The following is a 22,116-nucleotide window of genomic DNA, read 5'->3' on the forward strand; positions in this document are numbered from 1 at the left end:
CTAAGGATAACATATTTTCCTGCTCTCCATACCTGGGAACTTTGGATTTCTATTTGCCCTGAGATTGTTGTGGATTAGTGTGGGTGGGAGCACACAGACATTCTTCTCTCTCTCCCTGATGCATACACTCTCTACCATATACTTTCATTCTGTCACACATGTATCTCTCTCTTTCACATGCTCCCTTTGTCTCTTACACATTCTTTCTCCTCTCCCTCTCATATATGCTGTCTCCTTCCCTCTCTCTGACACTCTTACATGGCCTTTCACAAACACACTTCCTCTCTTTCTCTTACACATGCGCACGCTCTCTTTCTCTCACTCACACACACACACGCTCTCTCTCTCTCTCTCACACACATACACACGCTCTCTCTCTCTCTCTCTCACACGCAGGGCTGGATTTAGAAATAGGCAACAAAGGCACATGCCTAGGGTACCAAATTCTGAAGAAGCCCACAAACTGGGGCTTTTTCTGATTCCGGGGTAAAATCATCCACACCTGGTCCTTTGTCTATGGGCACCATAATCTTAAATCTGGCCCTGCACACCCCTCTCTGTCTCTCATACATGCTTTCATATTCCCTCTTTCTTTCTCTCTCTCTCTCTCTCTTACACCAGGCCTCTTTCATTGCTCAGCAAGATAGGCTGCACCAAGGCTGACCTGAAAGGGGTACAGGGCCCTGGGAAAATCAACCTCTGTGGGGGGAAGCCCCCCCCACGATTGAAGAGAAGGAGGGGTTTCCCCTTCTCAAGACTGAGCTTACATTCTCTGGTTCCCCCCCCAAAACCCTTTTCAAACTTGTTCCCCTTCCCCCCTGCAAGCAGTGTCTTCCTTTCCCCTCCCTTTACAGCCAAGGTCCCTCCTCTCCTTCCAGGTTCCCAGCACTCCTTGCCTTCCTAGGCCTCCCAGACACCTTCGTCATGGTGACCCTCGCCTTTTGCTCTGTTTGGGAAGACCTGCAGTGCGAGCACCCTGCCAGCAAACACTCATCCTGCCAACTGGCAACTGTTGCTGGACATTTGATGCTTTCCTGCAGTGGAAGGAAGACCTTTGTGCAGGGCCCCTGAAAGTGCAAAGCCATCCATCTAGCTCCCGGCTCCCCAAGGATGGCCCTGGTCTCCACTGGCGGCCTTTTTCTTCTGCTTGGCTGATGACGGCCTTGGGAGCCTCCAGGCCTCTTCTGCCTGTAGGTTGGGCTCCTTCACTGGGCCTGGGGGTGGGGTGGGTTGGGTCGCTTCACTCTTCTGCCACTGGCAGATTTGGGCTCCGCTGGTGGTCATGTGCCAGGCCTCTCTTCTGCTGCCGCCTCCCCTCTCCCCCCCCGGGCGTGCCGCCTTGTGCATTTGCATGGTTTGCACGCCCAGTACTGCCAGATCTGCCGCCACCCCTAACTATTTGGGGAGGAACAGTTTTCTTTGCCTGCTCCTGTGTCACCAACTGAGAGGGTCTGCTCCCGAGTCAGTGCTGTGGTGGCCAGCTGGCTTCATTTTTGTCTGTAGCTGGGATTTTCCTCGCAGAAAAGCAGGAATGGAAGTCCACGCCTGTAGTGGGGGAGGGGAAGCAAAATCAGGACTTGGATCAACCTGTCCTGAAAAAAAACAAAAAAAAACTGGAATCAGCCCACAGCCCTGGTCAGCAGCAGCTCCCCTACCTGCGTGGCTTGACGAGCAACCCTACCTTCTTCGAAGCTTGACCTGGGCCCCTTCTGGAGCTCAACTTCCCCTTGGAATGGGAGAGGAGGAAAAGAGCAGAGCGCGTCCCCTTCCCCCCCCCCCCCCCCCCCCCCCCCCCCCCAAAAAAAAGACCTTCTCCGGCCAAGAGGTCATGGCAAAGTGCTGAGTGAGGCTGACGGATCGATCGTCTTACCTGCCTGCTCACCAGAAAAGAGAGGCAGGTGCGAACCCCCCAGCGTGCAGAAGAGACGTAATTAAACACATCCTGGAGCACTGAGAATCTGTTCAGCGGGTCCTGGGGCAATGCTGTCTTGTTAGTTTGTTTGTTTTTTTTAATTAATTATGATTATTTCAGTCTAGACCTTTAATCCTCTGTCTACCTCTCCTCCGCTTTCAGCACCGGAGAGCTGACGACGCTTATAACTTGTTACCCGATCGCTGGTGGGGGAGGACAGAGGACGCCTGGCGCTAAGGCGCGTCTTGCCCACTGTGTAAGGGCCGGGGTTTTCTGTGGAAGTCCAGGCTTCCTGATACAAGGCCAGGCGCAGTGGGCGTGGATTGCCTTTCTCCGTTTCAGCACTGAGTTTGTGATCTACTTGATCTGAAAAGTGCTGGATGTGTTAGGGCCCCTTCCCTAAACCTCGCCAGCGACTGGGTCTCTCTCTCTCTGCTGCCCAAAATGGAAGAGGAGCTGAGAAATTGGCCTGGCTGTGGTGAGGCAAAGGTTTTGCTCGTGGTCTGCAGCTGTGTGACTGTTGTGTGATTTGATTTTTTTCCCCAAGGTTTCTGGCTTTTTTTTTTTTTCTTCCTTCCTCACCTGATGGATGGGTTTGTCGAAGCAAACTCTATTCTTGGGGTTCAAACCCTCAGAAACAGAAGTGTATCCAGCACTTCTCCCAGCGAGGTTGTTTTTCCATTCTCCCCGGTGTCCAAGCAGATTGCCTTTCACCCTGGAAGAAACCTAGAAATGATGACAGAAAAGGACCAAATGGTCCATCCAGCCTGCCCAGCAAGCTTGTGGTAGCATCAAGTATCAGGCTTATTGGTTAAGAGTAGCAACAGCCGAAAAAGCAAGTCACCCCCATTCTTATTTGTTTTCCCAGGTCTTAAAATTGTGTCCTTGTTGGTTGAGTCTGATTTTCCCCCCCCCCCCTCCCCCATTAAAGCAAAGAGCAATAATGGAGTTGCATCAACAGTATGAAGGCTTATTGGTTAAGGGTAGTAACTGCTGCACCAGCAAGTTACCCCCATGCACTCTCTTCCTCATTCCCATCCTTTAGTCCCTAGGGATCTACAGTGCTTATCCTAAGCCCCTTTGAAATCTTTCACAGGGTTTTGTTTTTGTTTTTTTTGCCTTCACCACCTCCTCCAGAAGGGCATTCCAGGCATCCATCACCCTCTCCATGAAGAAATATTTCCTGACATTGGTTCTGAGTCGTCCTCCCTGGAGTTTCAAATCGTGACCCCTAGTTCTACTGATTTCTTTCCAATGGAGAAGGTTTGATTGTGCATCATTTAAAACCTTTCAGGTATCTGAAAGTCTGTATCACATCTTCCCTGCACCTCCTCTCCTCCAGGAAGTACATATTTAGGTCCTTCAACCTCTCCTCATAAGTCATTTGATGGCATCCCCACACCATTTTGGTCACACTTCTCGGGACTGCCTCCATCCTGTCTCTGACCCTTTTGAGATGAGGTCTCCAGAACTGAACACAGTACTCCAGGTGAGGCCTCACCAAGGACCTGTACAAGGGCATCATCACCTCCTTTTTCTTACTGGTTATTTCTCTCTCTATGCAGCCCAGCATTCTTCTGACTTCAGCTATCACCTTGTCACGCTGCTTCACCCTCTTCACATCGCTAGACACTATCACCCCAAGATCTCCCTCTTGCTCCGTGCACAGCAGCCCTTCACCCCCATCACATGCATCTCTTTTTGATTACTACACCCCAGATACACGACGCTGCACTTCGTGGCATTGAATCCCTGCTGCCATATCTTTGACCACTATTCAAGCTTCCTTAAATCCCGTCTCATTCTCTCCACTCCTTCTTGCATGTCCACTCTATTGCAGATCTTAGTATCATCCGCAAATAGACAAACTTTACCTCCTATCCCTTCTGCAATGTCGCTCTCAAAGTTTTGAACAGAACCGGTCCCAACACCAATCCTTGTGGCTCTCCCTTGAGCATCCCCTGTGCCTTTTGCCAAGTAATCCACTGGCATAGGAACCTCTTCCTCTGTGCATACCCACTACCGGTGTCCATGCTGTTTTCCTGGGCTTTGGTGCCTTCAAGCTAACCTGGATATTCTCAATTTGCATTATTTAGAACTGTTAACCCCCAGGGCTTCCCCCTTGCGATCAGACCTGAAGAAGGTGCATGCATCCAGCGGGATGAAGCCGCTCTTTGGAAACGCACAGATGTATCGACTCATTGCTGGAGCAGCATGTGTTCAGCTGAGACATGCAGGCATCCTATACCGTCCTAGTGCATTCAAAGCAGAAGCACTGAAGCTGTGGGCCTGATCAAGAGACTGCATCCTAATTCCTCCCTCCACCCATTTAGCCCAGGCACGAGCATTGTTTCTTATGGAGATGCTATAAATTGCAAAAGAAAGTTTGTGCATCTAAAATAGTACATCGGTCTGCACCCCTACCTACTGGAGAGCCGGCAGCCAGGTTTTATGCTACCTGAATTCAAACAGACTTCAATGCCACTCCTAGCTTAAAGAAAGTTTTGACCTACATGGCGGGCACCCAGTTTGGTCTCCTTGCCAAGAAACTAAAAAAGCCAGTTCTGAATGGGAAGTCGACACACCCAACCCGTGACAAAGGGCGGCATTGCCCAGCCAACCCTAACGGCATAGTTGCCCTAAGTGGGCTAGACTGGCACCTCCTACGTAAACTGAGGCAAGAGAGGGAAAACATTACTCATGCCTAATTACCAGTGATGGCACGTTTTTAGTAACTTCTGTACAGAAACTAGATAATTGGGACTCTCCCAGTCCCGGCGTTCTCACCATTCCTTGGCCATTCCCAGTCTCCTTTTGAGAATCTCGGTCAGTCGATGCAAGCCCTGCCAGGGGAAACCTCCAGTGGGACTGCTCTGTTCAGCTCCTCTGCCTGTAGACGTAGATTATGCCTCTGGGGAGCAACTACATCACCTGAAACCACACCCCGCCTCCAATCATGTGGGTGATCTTCGCTCCACTGTTCTGTCAAACTAAAGGGCCAAGCTTCCCAGCTGAGTCCAAAATATAAGAAAATTAATTTTCTAGTGTGTAGCCAGATGGACTCAGGAGCAATGGTTATGTGCTCCCCTGCCAGCAGATGGAGATGGAGTCAGGTTTCAAAGCTGATGTCATCCTACATAAATCCCTGCAGTGACCTGAGCCTTTCAGAATTTCTCCGTCTCCAGCAGATAGTGGACATGATTTCCCTATGGGTATCGCTGTACCTTTTGGAAGAAGAAATTCTACTTTTAAATTGGAGAGAAAATTGAGCCCCGCTCTCCTGTGGTGATATCTAAAGGTCCCTCCCCCAGTTGAGAATTCCTGAGGTGATTTCCGAGATCCCTCAGAGGTTTGCCTTGGTCCAGTAGCCGGTTCCCAGCGTGGGCTTTGCTGCTGAAGCAGCTGAAAGGCAGCGGGTGCAGGAAGCCGAGCGCGGCAGTGACGGCCAAAGCCCCCTCCCCCCCACCAGAGACCGTCTCTGTACTCAGCCGGTAAGCGCTAAGCCCAGGTAAGTAAAAAAAAAAAAAAGAGGATTTTCTCTCAATTTGGAGGGGTTTCGATAAGACTTCCTCTGGTCTCCTTGCTCGTCGTGCCGTGCAACGTCCTTCCCAATCCCATTGGGGTAAGGGGAAGTGGGCTTCCAAGCAGGTTAAGTGGCCTCCCGGCAGGCTAGGCCCTGCTTTAGGCTTGGTTGCCACACCACATGGTAGGCCGTAGTGGCGCCATCTTGCACGCATCTTTATTTATTTATTTTTATTTATTTGGAGATTTTTATATACCGCGGTACGTAAAGGTCTATATCACCTCGGTTTACAGATGCGTGCTGTATTGCCCTCCATAGAGCATCGGTATGTGCATACGCTGTGCATGTGCTGTGCGCATAACATTGACATACGCGCACAACTTACTAGGTACAGAATACAAATAAAGCCGGGCGTATAGGCTGTGTGTGCACCTTGCCACGGCTCACGTAGGCGCCTGAAACCTGTGCATATAAAATTTAAGCGCAAGCTGACTGAACACGCAGTTACCATCTCCAATGTCTCCGGCAGCAAAGAAACATGAGCACCTTTCTCTCTGCGCTGCTCGTCATAGCACAGCTGCACAGTCTGACCTGGATTCTTGCTTATGTCAGCACTGTGAGGAAGCCCAGGGAGAGTTGGCCTTCCCGGACTTTGCTAAGCCCGGCTCCTCCCATTCAGAGGATGGGTCAGCTACAGCTTTAACTGGATGTACCCCAGATCTGAGTACTGGGTCATCCATGGGACAAGGAAATTTGGCGGCACCTAATCCAGTACCTCCTGGGCAAGGCATGAACCTGCTGCCTTCTCTTGTGTGGAACCTTTTCAAGGCCTTTAAGCCTTCATACAGGTGCAGTCTACTACCTTTCTTGCCCCTGTCCAGACAGAACCTTAGCCGGTAAGCTCTCCCTCTCCCAGTCCTATCAGCAGACCCCGAGGCATGCCTCGCCTCACCAAGGGTATCCCTGGCAGGGACCTGGACAGCAAGGATGAAGAGGAGAATACAGATTCCTTGGAAGATGGGGAAATTCCCCCTGATTTACAACTGTATCTGACCATGTTACGGTTTTTTCAGAGACAAATTGCCAGCCCTGTCTTCCCAGACCCTAAAGAGCATGGGAGTTCCTGGGGCAGACTCTTTGATGGAACCAGAGAAGAATCCCATTTTGATTTCCCTACGGAAAGCCTCTTACTACTTTCCAGAACTGGAAGCCATTCAGGAGTTGATTGACCTGGAATGGGACGCCCCAGAAGCAAGTTTTAAAGGTGGACGAGCATTAGAAACTCTATACCCACTGGATCCGGCAGTGTGAGAACGTTTGCGTTTCCCTAAAATGGATGCGCTGGTCTGTGCCGTCTCTAAGCAAACAATTATCCCAGTGGAGGGAGGAGCGGCCTTAAAGGATGTGCACGATAGACTGATGGAGTCCATCCTTAAACAGGTCTTTGACGCAATAGCAATGATCTTACAGATTTCTTCTTGTTGTGCCCTCGTAGCTCATTCGTGCTTGCTCCTCTTTCCGGAGGTGGATGACTTGGAAGCGAATTCCAGAGCAGTTATGGAGCCCATCACCGCCTTGTTAGCTGATGCAGGCTCTGATCTAGTCCATACTTTGGCCAGAGGAGTGTCCTCAGTGGTGGTGGCGGCCAGAAGACAGCTATGGCTTCGGAATTGGTCAGTAGACACAACCTCCAAGACAAATCTCACAAAGATGCCTTTTAAAGGATCACTTCTCTTCGAAAGCAAATTGGAAAATCTGGCCAATAAATGGGTGAATCTTCAGTTCCCTGGCTACCAGAAGATAAGAGAAAGCAGTTACAGCGCCCCTCGCCTATGAGGGGTCGATCCAAGGGCTCCCAACACTTTTGCCCCTACAGAAACTCCACATCAAGACCTCTGAAATGTCTTTTTGGAGGTTTCAGTCCTTTCAGAGCTGACAGACCAAGAGTTGGGCAGGTTCAGGTTCGTCCTGAAACCCCCCCAATGAAAATTTGCTGACCCACTCTCGGAACGAGGAGATAGGGGGTCGACTGTCCCTCTTCTACCAATGGTGGGTCTAGATCATTTCGGACGAATTGGAGGTCATACGAGAAGGATATGCGCTGGAATTTTGCAGCACTTCTCGGGACATATTCAGGATATCTTCTTGCCAACCCCAGCACAAGAAGCAAGCAGTGGAAGTTACCCTGTTTAAGGCTCCTCAGGATCAGGGCTATAATCCCAGTACCTGTGCCCCATGAAAATACAGGGGTTATTTCATCTATTTCATCGTACCCAAGAAGGAAGGTTCCTTTCACCCCATCCGGGACCTCAAGAGCGTCAACAGACATCTACAAGCGATTCATTTCCGCATGGAAACCTTACACTCCATGGTAATGGCTGTACAATCGGGAGAGTTCTGAACCTCCCTGGACCTATCTGAGGCCTACATACATATTCCAATCCATCAAGAACATTGTTTCTTATGCTTTGCAGTACTGGGTCGCCGTTATCAGTTTCAGCCAAGATTATGGTGGTCATAGCAGCAGCGTTGAGAAAAGAGGGCACCCTCGTGCACTTGTACTTGGACGACTGGTTGATCCGGGCAAAGTCCATGGAAGAGAGTCTCTGGGTGACCAACAGGGTGACCTCCTTGCTTCAGGAACTCGGTTGGGTCGTAAACCTAGACAAAAGCAGTCTCAAACCCTCCCAGTCCTTAGAATATCTGGGAGCCCGATTAGACACCAAGCAGGGTAAGGTCTTCCTTCAGACTACGCGGATAAGGAAGTTGATGTCCCAAGTGCGTCTGTCGATGAGCATGATACGCCGACGGTGTGGGGCTATCTTCATGTTCTCGGTTTGATGGCAGCAACCCTGGAAGTAGTGCCATGGGTGAGACACACATGTGACCACTTCAGTGCTCCCTGCTGTCATGTTGGAACCTGCAGTTTCAAGACTATTCGATTCGCCTCCACTTACTGATGGAAATACACTCTCTGCTCCAGTGGTGGCTGCAGGAAGCTCATCTGGAAAGGGTGTCACCCTGTCCTCTCTGAATTGGCTGGTCCTCACGACAGACGCGAGCCTCTGGGGCTGGACAGCTCACTATCAGGAACTGATGGCCCAGGGACGTTGGACCAAGGAAGATGCCCTCTGGAACGTAAATTGCCTGGAAGCCTGGGCAGTCAGATTGGCGTGTCTGCAGTTCAGCCACAAACTCCAGGGTCAAGCGGTCCGCATAATGTCTGACAACGCAACAGCGGTAGCCTACATCAACCGCCAGGGTGGAACCAAAAGCCAGCAAGTGTCACAGGAGATAGACCTCCTTATGGAATGGGTGGAATACATCCACAGATGATCTCATCCTCTCACAATGCAGGAAAAGACAATGTCAGAGCAGACTTTCTAAGCAGGGAGAGTCTGGATCCAGGTGAATGGCCGTTGTCGGCCAAAGCCTTTCAGCTGGAAGTAGATTGGGGTCTCCCATCCATCAACCTGCTGGCCGCATCTCACAACATGGTTTCCCAATTCTTCAGTCGCAGAAGAGGTCAGTGGTCCCTGGAGATTGACTCTCTTGTTCAGACCTGGCCGGAAGAGGAGTTGCTATATGTCTTCTCTCTATGGCCCTGCTGGGCAGGGTCGTTCGCAGAATAAAGCACTTCAGGGGATTAGTCCTACTAGTAGCTCCAGATTGGCCCAGGTGTCCATGGTATGCGGACATTCGGAGACTCCTGGTGGAGACCCCCCTCTGTGCCTCCCACTGCACAGGGACCTGCTACAGCCGGGACCAGTGAGTCATGAGGATCCGACTCAAATTCTGTCTTACAGTCTGGCCCTTGAGAGGGCTCACCTGATGAAGTGAGAATATTCGGTGGAAGTAATTGTCACCTTACTCCACTCGCAGAAGTTCTCTATGTCCCTAGCGTATGTGTGGATCTGGAGAGTATTTGAGGCTTGGTGCGAGGAACTCTGTGTTTCCCCTCAGACGGTCAAAATCCCACTAATTCTGGAATTTTTACAGGATGGCTTGAATAAAGGTTTGACCCTTAACTCCTTAAAGGTGCAGGTAGTGGCGCTCTCCTGTTTCAAGGGCGAGGTGAACGGAACTTCTCTGTCGGCTCATCCGGATGTGGCCCATTTTCTGAAATGGGTTAAACACCTCTGGCCACCTCTACAGTGGCCAGTTCCCTTGTGGAATCTTAATCTAGTATTGGAGTTTTTGGCAAGACTCTCCTTTCAGCTGCTGCAGAGTCTTTCCTTGTGTTTATTAAATTTGAAAGCAGTGTTCCTGATGGCTATATGCTCGGCACTTCGCATCTCTGAACTACAGGCATTATCGTTGGGAACCTTTCCTCCGGATGACTCCAGTAGCATTACAGCTTCGTACTGTTCCATCCTTCTTGCCCAAGGTTGTCTCGGAGTTTCATTGAATCAGTCCATTTTGTTGCCATCCCTAGATAAGCAGGAGGACACAGAAGAATACCACCTCTTCCGTCGTTTAAATGTCCGTAGGCTTTTGGTACGGTATCTGGAAGTTTCAGAACCGGTCCGAAAGACAGACCGCCTGTTTGTCCTTCATGGTGGAAGGAAGCAGGGTGAACCAGCTTTGCAGGCTACCGTAGCTTGCAGGATTAAGGAGATGGTCACAGGAGCCTATGTGGAGGCAGGAAAGCCATTACCTTTTCATGTGAAAGCTCATTCCACTAGGGCTCAGGCAGTCTCATGGGCAGAAGCTAGACTGCTGTCTCCCATCGATATCTGCCGAGCAGCGACGTAGTCTTCCTTGCACACATTCTCCAGGTTCTGTATCGCCTGGACATTCAGGCCCGGGAGGACGCAGCCTTTGCAAGGGCAGTGTTAACCGGACTGCGAGCAGCCTCCCGCCCTGATCAGGAATAGCTTTTGTACAGCCCATTGGTCCTGAGTCCATCTGGCTACACGCTAGGAAATGGAGAAATTACTTACCTGATAATTTTGTTTTCCTTAGTGTAGACAGATGGACTCTGCATCCTGCCCATGACTGTCTAAGAACGGTGCCAAGGATTCGCCCGTGGAGTGGATATAGATTCCAAGGGATTATGGGTAAACAGTCATCCAGTCCCTAGATCAGGGCATCTATATTCTTACTGGGGTTCAGTGTTTGGTTGAATACAGTTACGGTTATCTGTTTGTAATCAAATTTTTTTCGATAGTATGTCCACAGTGGCTTTTGAAGAGAATACTTGAAGGGCAGAGGTCACTGCAGGGGTGTACCTAGGGTGATGTCAGATTTGAAACCTGACTCCGTCTCCATCTGCTGGCAGGGGAGCATAACCCATTGGTCCTGAGTCCATCTGTCTACACCAGTGGTTCCCAACCCTGTTCTGGGGACCCCCCCAAGCCAGTCGGGTTTTCAGGATAGCCACAATGAATATGCATGAGAGAAAATGTGCATGTTTATGGAGGCAGTGCAAGCAAATTTTCTCTCATGCATATTCATTGTGGCTATCCTGAAAACATGACTGGCTGGAGGGGTCCCCAGAACAGGGTTGGGAATCACTGGTCTACAATAAGGAAAATGAAATTATCAGGTTAATAATTTCTCCATTTTCCTGGAGAATTGACCAGACTTTGTGAACCTTGGGGCAGCTCCAGTCCAGGGATCTTGGGGATTATGACATTAAATGTTGGTGTCTGGAATTCTTCCATTAAGCTTTGCTCAGGCTTTCCATGGATTAGCACACGTGAGGGACCCTCTTACCTCGGCAGCAGCCTGCCGCACATCCGCTTCCCACCTGACCTGTAGCTCCCTTCTGCACTGAGGCTGAGAGCAGAGAGAGGCGGTAAAAGCTTCCTGTCGGATGTCTGCTTCAGATGCCTCGGTAATGCAGTGTGTGCTTGGGCTGTTAAAGGTCTGTAGAACAGGACTTAAGGCGTGACAGCTTGTCTCGTGGACCTGGGACTCATTTAATGGCTTTTCTTGTCTGAGCGTAGGTGAAAGGAGAGGGGAGGGGCGTGCACCCGGGCTGGATAATTGGATTTGAAAGAGCCCTGTCCGCAGCGCACTGTGTGTCCTCTGGGTCACGCTGCCCCGTTGCCCTGACAGCTCGCTTTGGATTTAAAGCAAGCCAGAGCCCAGGAACCAAGGCCGGTGTAACAGCACCAACGCAACACGGTTTATTTTCCTCTTGTTTTAAGCTTGAAAGATGAACTTTCTTGAGTTACATGCATTCTTTTTTTAATTCAAACGAATTTTTCAATGTGTTTTGCATTCTGATTGTGTAGCGCTGTATTTTTGCTGGGTGCACAGTAACCTGTAGGATGCCGACATGTGCCGTAGATGGTGTTACCAATGGGCGTCTTTCTCTCCTTTTATTTTCCTGTCGGAGTGTGATCCCACAATACTTTCACGTTCATAGCTTTCCGGGAATCGTGCGTAAAAAGCCACTTCTTTGGGTGGGAGGGTGAGGGGGGATGGCAGTGCTCCTTTGACTTGCACAGCCCCCTACGAAGGACAAGGAGACATTTTTAATCCCACCAGCCCAGGCAAAGGGGATGGGAGACATTGTGGCAGAGCAAGGGATTTGCCTTCCACTGCGGGCTGGAATCGTGGGCCACGTCTTTGGACGCCCACACACCGAAGGAGATTTTGATGAAGAACGCGGGCATTTTAACTTTTCCTCAGTCTGCGAAACTCTTTGGGGGAGGGGCATCAGAAAGCTCTGCAGTGAGCTATAATGGGGCTGGTATGACACCGACTACAACCTTGCATAACTAACTGAGCCGTGTGTACGCGGATGTTGCATAATTCATCAAAGGAGTGAAATACATTCCAGCAAGAACACAAGAAGTGCCACGCTGGGTCAGACCGAAGGTCCATGGAGCTCGGCCGCTGGCCAGTCCAGGTGGCTTGGAAGAACACGGCAGAACCCAAAGAGAAATCGAGTTCCTTGTGACTCCCTCCCAGATGGAAGAGGTGGCGATTCTCCCCAGTCTCTGACTAATAAGTGTTAATGGGCCTGTCCACACCTTCTTGAACCCCTGCTATGCCATTAGCCTGAGAGGTCTGAAGGCCTTTTTATTACCCTTCTAGTTAAATCCTGTTAGGCTGCAAAACCCTCTTCTATCAAGCCCATAACTCCTGACTTGATAATGCTGTGATGGTGGGGGTGAGAGAGCAGAGGGATTTTCTGTGGCTATGCTAAAATTGTTTTGGTTCCTCATTGAAATATGTAGAACTGGATTCACTAATTTTGACCTATCAGGGCTCAAATATTGTAGTAACTTTCCTTTTTTTTTTTTTTTTTTTTTTAACTGGAAATGCTGTTCCAGTCTTGCTATAAGGGCCCAAGCGAAAACTGTGGAGGTCTGCGAGTTTGCACTTGGTTGCATTTCGCTGCAGATGTTGTCACAGCTGCTTTTTTTTTTTAATGTGACATAGTGGGGACCAATGGTAGAATAAGTCTGGAACTTGCCAAGTGGTGAAACTAGTTTTACGGATCCTCTTGCTACAACAGCGATCTGATTTTTTTTTTTTTTTTAATTATTAATATTGTATGTGCAATGTCAAAGCAGCGTTGCTCTGAAATAAATATTTGGGGCCCGATATTCAAAGTGCGTTCAGTGCTATTTAGCCAGATAAGCGGGACTTATGTGGCTAAGTAGCGCGCGCTGAATATGCACTTATGTTCAGTGCCTGCGCTTAGCCGTATAAGTCCCTTATATAGCTAAAAGTTACATGCATAAAATGTGGGCGTGTACTTGGCAGTTCGGGGGTGGAGCGAGTTAGCCATATAACTTATATAGCTAATTACCGATATTCGGAGTTAGCCACATAAGAATACGTAGAAGTTTAGACGCCCCATAGAGCAGGTCTAAACTTTGCTGATAGACTTATCCAGCTAAGTGCGTATGTATGTGCGTATATTCAGTGGCTTTGCTGTACTGCTGATTATTCATTGTAACTTAGCAGGATTAGTTCTAACCAGCTAAGTTACTTACACGGCCAGCTTTGAATATCTACCCCTCTTTTTCTATTCTCCTCCCTCTCTCCCCATCCCTAACCTTTTTAGGTTTGGTTAGGTGCGGTGGTTCGCCGTCGGTACAAGAGGATGAAGGCCGCCCTCGCCATCCTCCGGCACTACCGCCGGTACAAGGTGAAATCCTACATCCGGGAGGTGAGCAGGCGCTTCCAGCACGTCAGGACCATGAAGGATTACGGCCGGCACGTGAAGTGGCCCACTCCACCTAAAGTGCTGCGTCGTTTCGAGGAGGCCTTGCGGGCCATTTATCAGCGGTACGTCCCCTCAACTCCTTCGCAAGTAGAACACACTGGTGACGGGCTCACTGGTAGCGAGTGCTCCCAGGACATCTGCTGAAGTAAAGACTTGGGTGGATGACCACACTAATGGGCTCGTCAAGCCCCAGCATTCTGTCTCAGACAGTGGCCAATTGGAAGAAGTACCCAACAGGTCCTAATGGGGAGACCCCATTCCCTTTGTTTGATAGTATCATAGAGTGGGGACCTCTGCTGTGTCCTGCAACTTTTTGAACTCTCTTGCTGAACCATCCTGAGTCTGGCTCTGATGGTCTTTTTTTTTTTTTTTTTAAGTGCATTATATATATCTCTAGGTAGAAAGAGAGCAACATTGTGTAAGTATTTAATAGAGAGAAGAAAGTAATTCCTGGAGGATGTGGTAAAGGCAGTCAGCGTAGCAGGGTTTAAAAGAGGTTTGGACAAGTTCCTGGGGGAAAAGTCCACAAACCATTATTAACCAGATAGATGGGGGAAGCCATTGCTTATCCCTGGGCATAAGCAAACATGAAATCTATCATCTGAGATCCTACCAAGCACTTGTCACCTGTATTAGTCATTCCTGGATACAGAATACTGGACTTGATGGACCCTTGGTCTGACCCAGTATGGCGGTTCTTAGGTGTACTGTCCTGCAATGAACCTCAAAAGTGCAAAAGTATCAGTTATAAATGTACATGAAGATTTCACTCTGCCGTGCTAAAACTACACCAATATATCAAAAATTGTCATGACAGTCATAAGCTCTCAGATGCTATACAAGTAGGACTAACGCCTATCTCTTGCATCAATGTTTTAGAATCATTGGTCTACCAAATATGTTGTATTTACTAATTTTTATATGCAAGTAAAACTAAAGTTATCTTATGGTATGTCCATTAAAAAAGCTTTTAGGTTGCTGAAACATCTCTGTAGTCCACGCTCCTGTGGCTCAAAGTTCTTATGTGTAGGCAAGCATTCATGGCTAGTGAGTTATACTGAAGTGTATTTATCATCCCAAGTTAGCACCATGATGGATCCTGGTCATTGTCCATATACACGGGTGAAATCTGAAGAAAGAGATGGCTGTAGGCTGACCTTTTGGGCCCCAGATGATAACACACATCTGGGTCAGTCAGTCCAGGTTTTCACAAAGTGTCCTGGGAGCTTGCAAGATGGAAATCTAGGAAGTGGGAGGAAAAGGACCTGAACTTGATCCACTTGCAACTTATGACTTGGGAGCCTGGTGTTCACCATAGACAATCTAGCCCCCCCCCCCCCCCCCCCCCCCCCCCCCCCCAATCTCCGCATTGCTAGCATTCAGAATGAAATGGGTTATTAAAACTCGGGACTTAGAGGCAGCTGGGAGTTTGTACATGCCGGTGGCGTGAGTGATTTCTGTGACTGTTCTATCGGGTTTAACGTTTTTGCTGCTGATGGATATGGAGTCTCTCGGCCAAGTGTGTGTTATAAATGGAAGGATTTTGACTCTCTCTCCCCAGGTGGCGAGCATCTCAAATAATCAAGAGCATACCTCCAGCAGACCTGCCCCAAGTTAGAGCAAAGGTTGCTGCCCTGGAAACCTTGAAAGGCCCGAGAGCTGACCTGGGTCTCCAGAGAGCCTGGGAAGGGAACTACCTGGCTTCCGTGAGTAACCAGAAATACGTCCATGGGGGCAGGTGGCAGGGTACAGGGTAGGGGACTGCAGAGTAAAGTCCCGGTGCTGCAGACATTGGTACCTGCCAGGCTAACAATCCTTTGTTACGGAAGGGAAATGCACAACAATAGTTTACAAGGTAGAGAAGATATTAGGACATGGAAGCGATGCAAGCCTTGTGTCCCTGGAGCTTGGCATTGACTTTCGGATCCCGGTCAGTAAGCAAAAAGTGTCTGAGGATACTCGCTGGGCCCTGAAGAACTCTGTAGGTATGGTTTTGGCACACTGCGTGATGGCAATCTGTATTAGGAGGAGGAGAGCTGCTCGGGAGGGTAACTAAAGGTGTGTGACCAGTCTCTTGCTTGTTTCAGAAGCAGGATAACCCACAAGCCATGAGCACGTTCATCTCCGTGAGCAATGAACTGAAGAGGAAGGACAAGTTCATGAATGTGCTCTTCTCCTGCCTTGTTCGCAAGGTATGTGGGGGGCAAAGGCGGGGGGAAACAGCAGGATGGAGATCCCCTGGCAGCTGATCTCCGGCACCCACAGCCCTTCTGTGGCTGCAAGAGTTTTGATCCCTGCCGTTGGTTTGACAAGGGGACCTGTGAGATGGGGAGGGGTGGAGGGGGGGGTCCCACTTCCTGTCTCTCCATCATTTTGCCTCTTCCCCACCCACCTTTCCATGCCCTGCTCCCTCTTTCCTGCTGCTGGGGACGATCTCCAGTCTAGCAGGAAGGCACGAGGACTTGGTCTCGTCTTGTCCGGGCCCTTTGTGCACAGTAATTACAGAAATTCAAACACTGTGCAGGAAAGAGTGCAAATATTGCTCTAATGTAAATGGAAAGAGGCAGGGCTGCTCTTGCCAACCTGTCTGTCTGCTCCAACGCTTCTGTCTTTTCTCTGACATGCGATGCCAATCAGGAACTCCTGTGGGGAGCTCAGCTGCCGCTTTTGTGCTGCTCGTGGGCCTGAATTTTAAACCCCCTTTTTTTCATGGTTCGTTTGTCCCTGATGGATGTTTCTGCCTGGTTATAACTGTTTCCACACACTCTGCCTCTGCTGACTGACATCCTGGCGGGAGCCGGTTAATACTCACCCCCCACCCCCTCCCCCCAGTGCTGCTCCATTTTACATTGATAATTCACAAACACTTTCTCCCTTTAAAATGTAAGGATGGGGGGGGGAAGGGACCTGATTCCTTGTGGACGAAGCTCAGGTCTTGGGATCAGCCTGGCATTCAGCTCCCACCGTTCTGGGTCTTTTTTTTTTTTTTTTTTTGTAAACTCTGCTGCCTGCGGGTCCCCATCATATCCAGTTCACCATGGTCCATGAAGCTAATCTCCGAGGGTATTATAGCAAATGGAAGTTATCTTTTCTTTCCCCCCTGGGAGGCCTCGTTCTGTCTGTCTCTCCTCTGGGAGCTGCCGCAGGTGGCCTCCGGTATTTCCCTTGCCTTCTAACCCCGTACGGAAACCAGGTGTATGGGCGGCCTCCTGTGTGCAAGTCCCTGTGCCTCGCCTTCCCCAGCCTGCTGCCCAGTTGTGAAGTGAAACCTTCACAAGCCTGAGCAAAATCCCCCCTCCCCTTCCCCAATTCGGCCTTGACGTGCTTCAAATGAATCCATTAGTGCCTGGGGCTGCCCCGAGGAACGAACGTCAGGCCCCCTCCATGGCTGAAAGTGGTCGCTGTCAGTAGGCCACACTCCTGAGCTGAGAGAAGCAGGTGGCAGGATGGAGCGAGTGATCGCGGGGTGTCTGGCTGCACCTCTTTGATAAAGGAGGCCTCTAGCAGAAATGCCTTTGATGTTTGTGCTCCTTTTTATTCTGTTATCTGTAGATAAACCGGTTTAACAAGGTGGAAGACCGGGCCATATTCATCACAGACCGTCACCTGTATAAGATGGATCCCAGACGGCAGTACAAGGTGATGAGCTGTGTCCCTCTCTATAACGTAAGTGCCATCACTTCTGAGAGCCTCGCTTGCCTTCAGTCTTTTATTTATTTATTTTTTAATGATTTTGGAAATCAAGTTTTCCTTAAAAAAAAAAAAAAAAAAAAAAGAGGGAGAGAACCGGGCCTGAACCCCTCCTACTCTGCAGCACCCCAGTACTGAGACCCTCATACACCGCTGTGCGTACATGTTGAATTTTTTATTTTTTTTTTGCTTTTCAAATTGAGGGCAATTTTTTGAAGCTAATTTCACAGGTGTAAAGCAGTGTGTTTTACCTGTGGAACTTGGCTTGTTGAAAATTGCTCGCCCCCTCCTGCACATGCAATTCCATGATGTGCGTCATTTTACCTGCATTGTGGAGAAGGTGCGCCCATGGGCGGGGTTAGGTCAGGAGAGGCAACAACGCATAAGAGGTTTTCTGGGAGTGGGAAATACAGGAGCCGCAGAAGAAGCAGGTGCAAATCGTCCCAGCAGCAGTAAGCGAAGCAAAACCAGGCGTGTACATCGGCTTTGATAACTGTTGCAAACCCCCTGAAGGTAAAACCCTACCTGCAGTGTTTGCAGCAATGCGAAATGGTTTAATTACGTCCCCCGTAGTATTAACGGCACCCCTCATTCTGTTAAAGCATTTCTGTGCGGCTAAATCTGTTCTCATTGGGGTGCCCCAGCTGGGCTCTGTAGCACCACTCTGGGTGGCGGACGGGTGGGGGTCGGGAATGCTCGCAGTAACGTGGTCGGCAGATATGGTGGCACATGGGCCATGCTCCACTTCTCCCCGGCCTGCTGCATATAATTGTTCCCCTTTCCCAGCACACGCCAGGGTGGTGTGTGTGTGCGCTTCCGATAAGGGCAGCGGCTCGGAACAAGCACGTTGGTTCCACACGTGCCTCTCTCACTTTCCTGTCGCTCAAGAAACAGAATTATCTGACTTGGTGCGTGGGGAGTTTGCAGGAGAGGACGGCTCGTCACTATGGCAGCCATTGCTGAGCTTAGTACCGTATCCCACCGGGGAGGGAAAATGGCTGGTTTCCCTGGAAAGATAAATTGCCCTTTTTAGTGCGTGCAATAGATTTGGGGAGGGCAGTGAATACACCTCTCCCCTTCTCTCCTCTTCACCCCCCCCTCCAAAAAAAAATAAAATTCCATATGCCTGCCAGCGGTGCTCAGCATCCTTGTCTGGAAAGCATCCTGTCGCCTTGGCAACCTCCCTGGAGATGGGGTTTCCATGGCAATCTGGTTGGAGACTGGGATCAGCTGATGTCTGGTGCTGCCCTGACTTCTCAGCTCCCGCTGGTATCCTGCACCTTCCCTTAGTTCTTGCTCTGCTTGTTATTGGGGGGGGGGGTGAGGGAGGGCAGTGAAAGATGCCGCAGCCCTTCATGTCAGTCCCGCCGACATGTCCAGGCTGCTCAGGAGGCCGAGCATTGTCTTGTTTACTTTGTATTTTGTTTTTTTTACTACTCTTTCCCCCCCCCCCCCTTCCCGTATAGACGGCATTGATCGAGTGCACAGATTCTGCTAGGAATGATGACCTGGGGGAGAAGTCTGTGCTGAGGAAAGAGATTCTTATCGTTCAGAGAGAGGTAGAAAGAGAATTGCATACTGGCAGCCGGGGAAAGACAGGAAGATCAGTAAAAAGAAAATCGATCTCCTATCGATCTGTGAGCTCAGAGAAGCAGAGCTCGTGATGGGCAGAGCTAGCTCTCGAATGTTCAAGCCATTTTCAAATCAGGGATGGGGTGTAGGACGTGGTATTTCTCCCCTTTTGTTTTCCTGTCTGTCTTCAGGTGACCAGTATTTGCCAGCGACAGTGTGTTGGCTAACAATACTGAAGCCGTCACACGGGAAATGGCTCTGTTAAAGGGCTGAGGCTGGCATGGGAGCTACTTTTAATGTCGGATGGAAAAAAAAGCGACCATCCAGAACCAAGGGAATCCGTGAATAAAAAATATATTTATATCTGCATAAATCTGGCCGCCTCTTGCCAGCTTGGAATCCTGAATGGGGGCTACAGACCCAACCCTGTGCTTTTGGCTTGGGCGCCCCTGCTGCCTGGCTCCGAGGGTCGGCCTAGCATTGACAGTGCTGCTCGGAATCAGTTTTAATTATTCATGCTTGCCGGGAACTTGTGAGTTTCCTTGTTAATGAAAAAAAAAAATGGAGAATAGCAGCGAGAGAGAGAGAGAGAGAGAAAAAACAGACAACCATTTTGGCACATTACGGTAACGGTCTGACTCTTCCTGCCCTTGGACACGCATTATTATCTCGTGCTTCGGGAGGGGGACGTGCAACCACTTTAGAGGTAGCCACCCAGTACTTTTCTGCTGCCCTCGCTGGAAGAAAGCTTCCGAAGAAGCAAGGAGGGGGTGCAGTGGTGGTGGCAAGAAGTGCGGGGTAACAGTTGTGACCTTTTTCCAAGGTCGCTCAGAGTCCGTGGCAGACAGGTTCTGGCCTTGCCTCCTAGGTGCTCCGTGTTTCTTCTGTTCCCCACTTATCACAATCCATGCTTTCAGTGGCGGCTTTTCATGGGCACGGTGTGGGGGAGGGGCTGTACACGAGCGCCACGCTAGGAATTTGTGGAGCACGTGGGCAGGGGGGCACTCATTTTTCATGGGAAGGACAAGGGGCCCTTCAGAGACAGTGGATGGGCAAGGGCCATGGGCCCAATATTCACACGGGAGTTAGCCGGACAAGTAGTACTTATCCAGCTGCCACCGAATATCTGGATAACCTCAGTGGCCACTGTATTTTTAGCCAGAGAAAAAGCGGGCAGTAATTTGGCGGATCGGGTCAGCATTATTAACCAGCTCGGTCTAGACCTGCTATAGGGCATGTCTAAGCTTAGCCGAATAACACTTGTCTAGCTGAGTATTGCTTTGTACGCGGATATTCATCAGCATAGCCCTGCCTCTCAATATCCAGAAAAGTGTTTTCCAGCTAAGTTACTTAGCCAGCCAGGGTTTAAATATCGACCCCCTTGGGCCTAGGCTAGCCTTCACCAGACTCTGGCATTCTCTCCTCCCGCAGGTGTCCGGACTGAGCGTCTCCAGCGGGAAGGACCAGCTGGCGGTCTTCCACACCAAGGACAACAAGGACCTGATCGTCTGCCTCTGCAGCAGCGAGAACAAGATTGGGGAACTGGTGGGCGTGCTGGTGAATCATTTCAGAAGGTGAGGGCGCGCTCTCAGATCTCCAGACAGCTGTCTCGCACCCTATGAAAGTGTGCCTTTGCCTTGCCTGTCAGGATCTTGTTAAATATTAAAATCTGCTGTATGGCATGTATGTTTGCATGGGAAGGTCTGACGTTAAGAGAGAAGCGAATACATTGACCACCTATCTTAAATATCTCAGACTGGGATCTGTGCAGGGAAAGATTTTAACTCACCTCAGCTGGAGGGGGAATAGGCCAGACTCAGCCCCAGGACTTCCTGACTGCCCTTTCTGAGTAAATTTAGACTATAGGCAGGGCAATTGTCCAAAGATTGGGGGTTTAAAAGTGCTCCTGCCCCTCTGTGAGTAAAAGTACCCTCACTGCAAAACAGTGCGGGCATTACTACCTGTCCTGCAAAAAGGGTGCGTGGAGGGAGGGAGGGATTTCATTTGAAATTCCCTGGGCGTGATTTGTAATGTGGACAGTGCTGAAGAATCTGTCTCCCCTGAATTTTCAAAGAGGAAACTCTGTGAGGACTTTCTCCTTTTGGAAAATTCATTTGCAGATAACACCACAGGCCGGCTTACATTTTAAGAATTGCCCCTTGGGGTTTTATCATGCATTTGTGTGATTTGTGTGTGTTTATCTTTTTTGATGTATTTTATATAGTATTTCAAAATACTTTAAAAAGACAGATGGAGTTAGGGTAAAAATAGATGTGAAATAAGATCAACAGCAATTTGACGTAAAGTGAATAGATGTTGTCCCTGGTGAGACCATACTTTGAATACTGAGTACAATTCAGGAGACCGCACCTTCAAAAGGATAAAAACAGGATGGAATCTGTTCAGAGGGAGCTACTAAAATGGTCAGTGGTCTTCCTTCTAAAGTATATGGGGATGGACAAAGACCTAAACTTGTATATCCTAGAGGAAAGGCGAGATAGGGAGATAAGATAGAGACATTCAAATATCTCCAAGGTTTCTATGCACGGGAGGGTGAACCTTTTTCAATGGAAAGGAGGCTCTAGAACGAGGGGTCATGAGATGAAGGTGAAAGGGGGTAGACTTAGGAGTAATCTTAGTAAATATTTCTTTACAGAGAGGGTGGTGGATGCATGGAACAGTCTCCCAGTGGAGGTGGTGGAGACAAAAACAGTGTCTGAATTCAAGAAAGCATGGGATGAAAACAGGGGATCTCTAAGGAAGTGGTGAAAAATGATAATGTTAAATTAAGTGGACGGCTGGGCAGACTGGATGGGCCGTACAATCTTTTTCTGCCATCATGTTTCTATGATAGATATGGGAGTTTTGCTGGGGTTTGTACTGCTTTTATGTTGTGCTAATGGGAACTAAGTCTTCAATAGATACTGGCTGCTTCTCTTTCGGCTCTTGCCTTGAGGGCTATAGTGGCACCACCGGTCACCTCCATGGACTTCGATGTCCTCGCCAATGACAAAAGTGTGTTTTTCCTCCCGGAAATGTCGCAAATTGACAAAGCTCAGGTGGGATTCTGCAAGCAGAGAAATGCATCACAGGGGCCTGCCTTCACTGCAGACAAAGGCAAAATCTGACAACTTTACACCAGGCCGTGCTGAGCCCATACAGTTACAAACAGCTTTTGTCCTCCTACCAATGAGAAACCGGGAGTGTGGTGGCACAGCAGATCCTGAA

General features: G+C 49.4%; 1 protein-coding gene across 2 annotated transcripts in view; it reads left to right on the forward strand.

Moving 5' to 3' along the window:
• The window catches only part of MYO1D (myosin ID), a 135,686-nt gene that overhangs the window by 87,528 nt on the left and 26,042 nt on the right, over window positions 1–22,116 (forward strand). The window contains exons 17-21 of one of the 2 annotated variants that reach the window (XM_029573019.1): window positions 13,465–13,688; window positions 15,188–15,332; window positions 15,714–15,818; window positions 17,179–17,292; window positions 20,320–20,462. In XM_029573019.1, coding sequence (XP_029428879.1) covers window positions 13,465–13,688; window positions 15,188–15,332; window positions 15,714–15,818; window positions 17,179–17,292; window positions 20,320–20,462 — 731 coding nt within the window. The remainder of the gene's footprint in view (window positions 1–13,464; window positions 13,689–15,187; window positions 15,333–15,713; window positions 15,819–17,178; window positions 17,293–20,319; window positions 20,463–22,116) is intronic. The other variant, XM_029573020.1, reaches the window with a different exon arrangement.

This window comes from Rhinatrema bivittatum, chromosome 12, assembly GCF_901001135.1.
Source record: "Rhinatrema bivittatum chromosome 12, aRhiBiv1.1, whole genome shotgun sequence".
NCBI lineage: Eukaryota > Metazoa > Chordata > Amphibia > Gymnophiona > Rhinatrematidae > Rhinatrema > Rhinatrema bivittatum.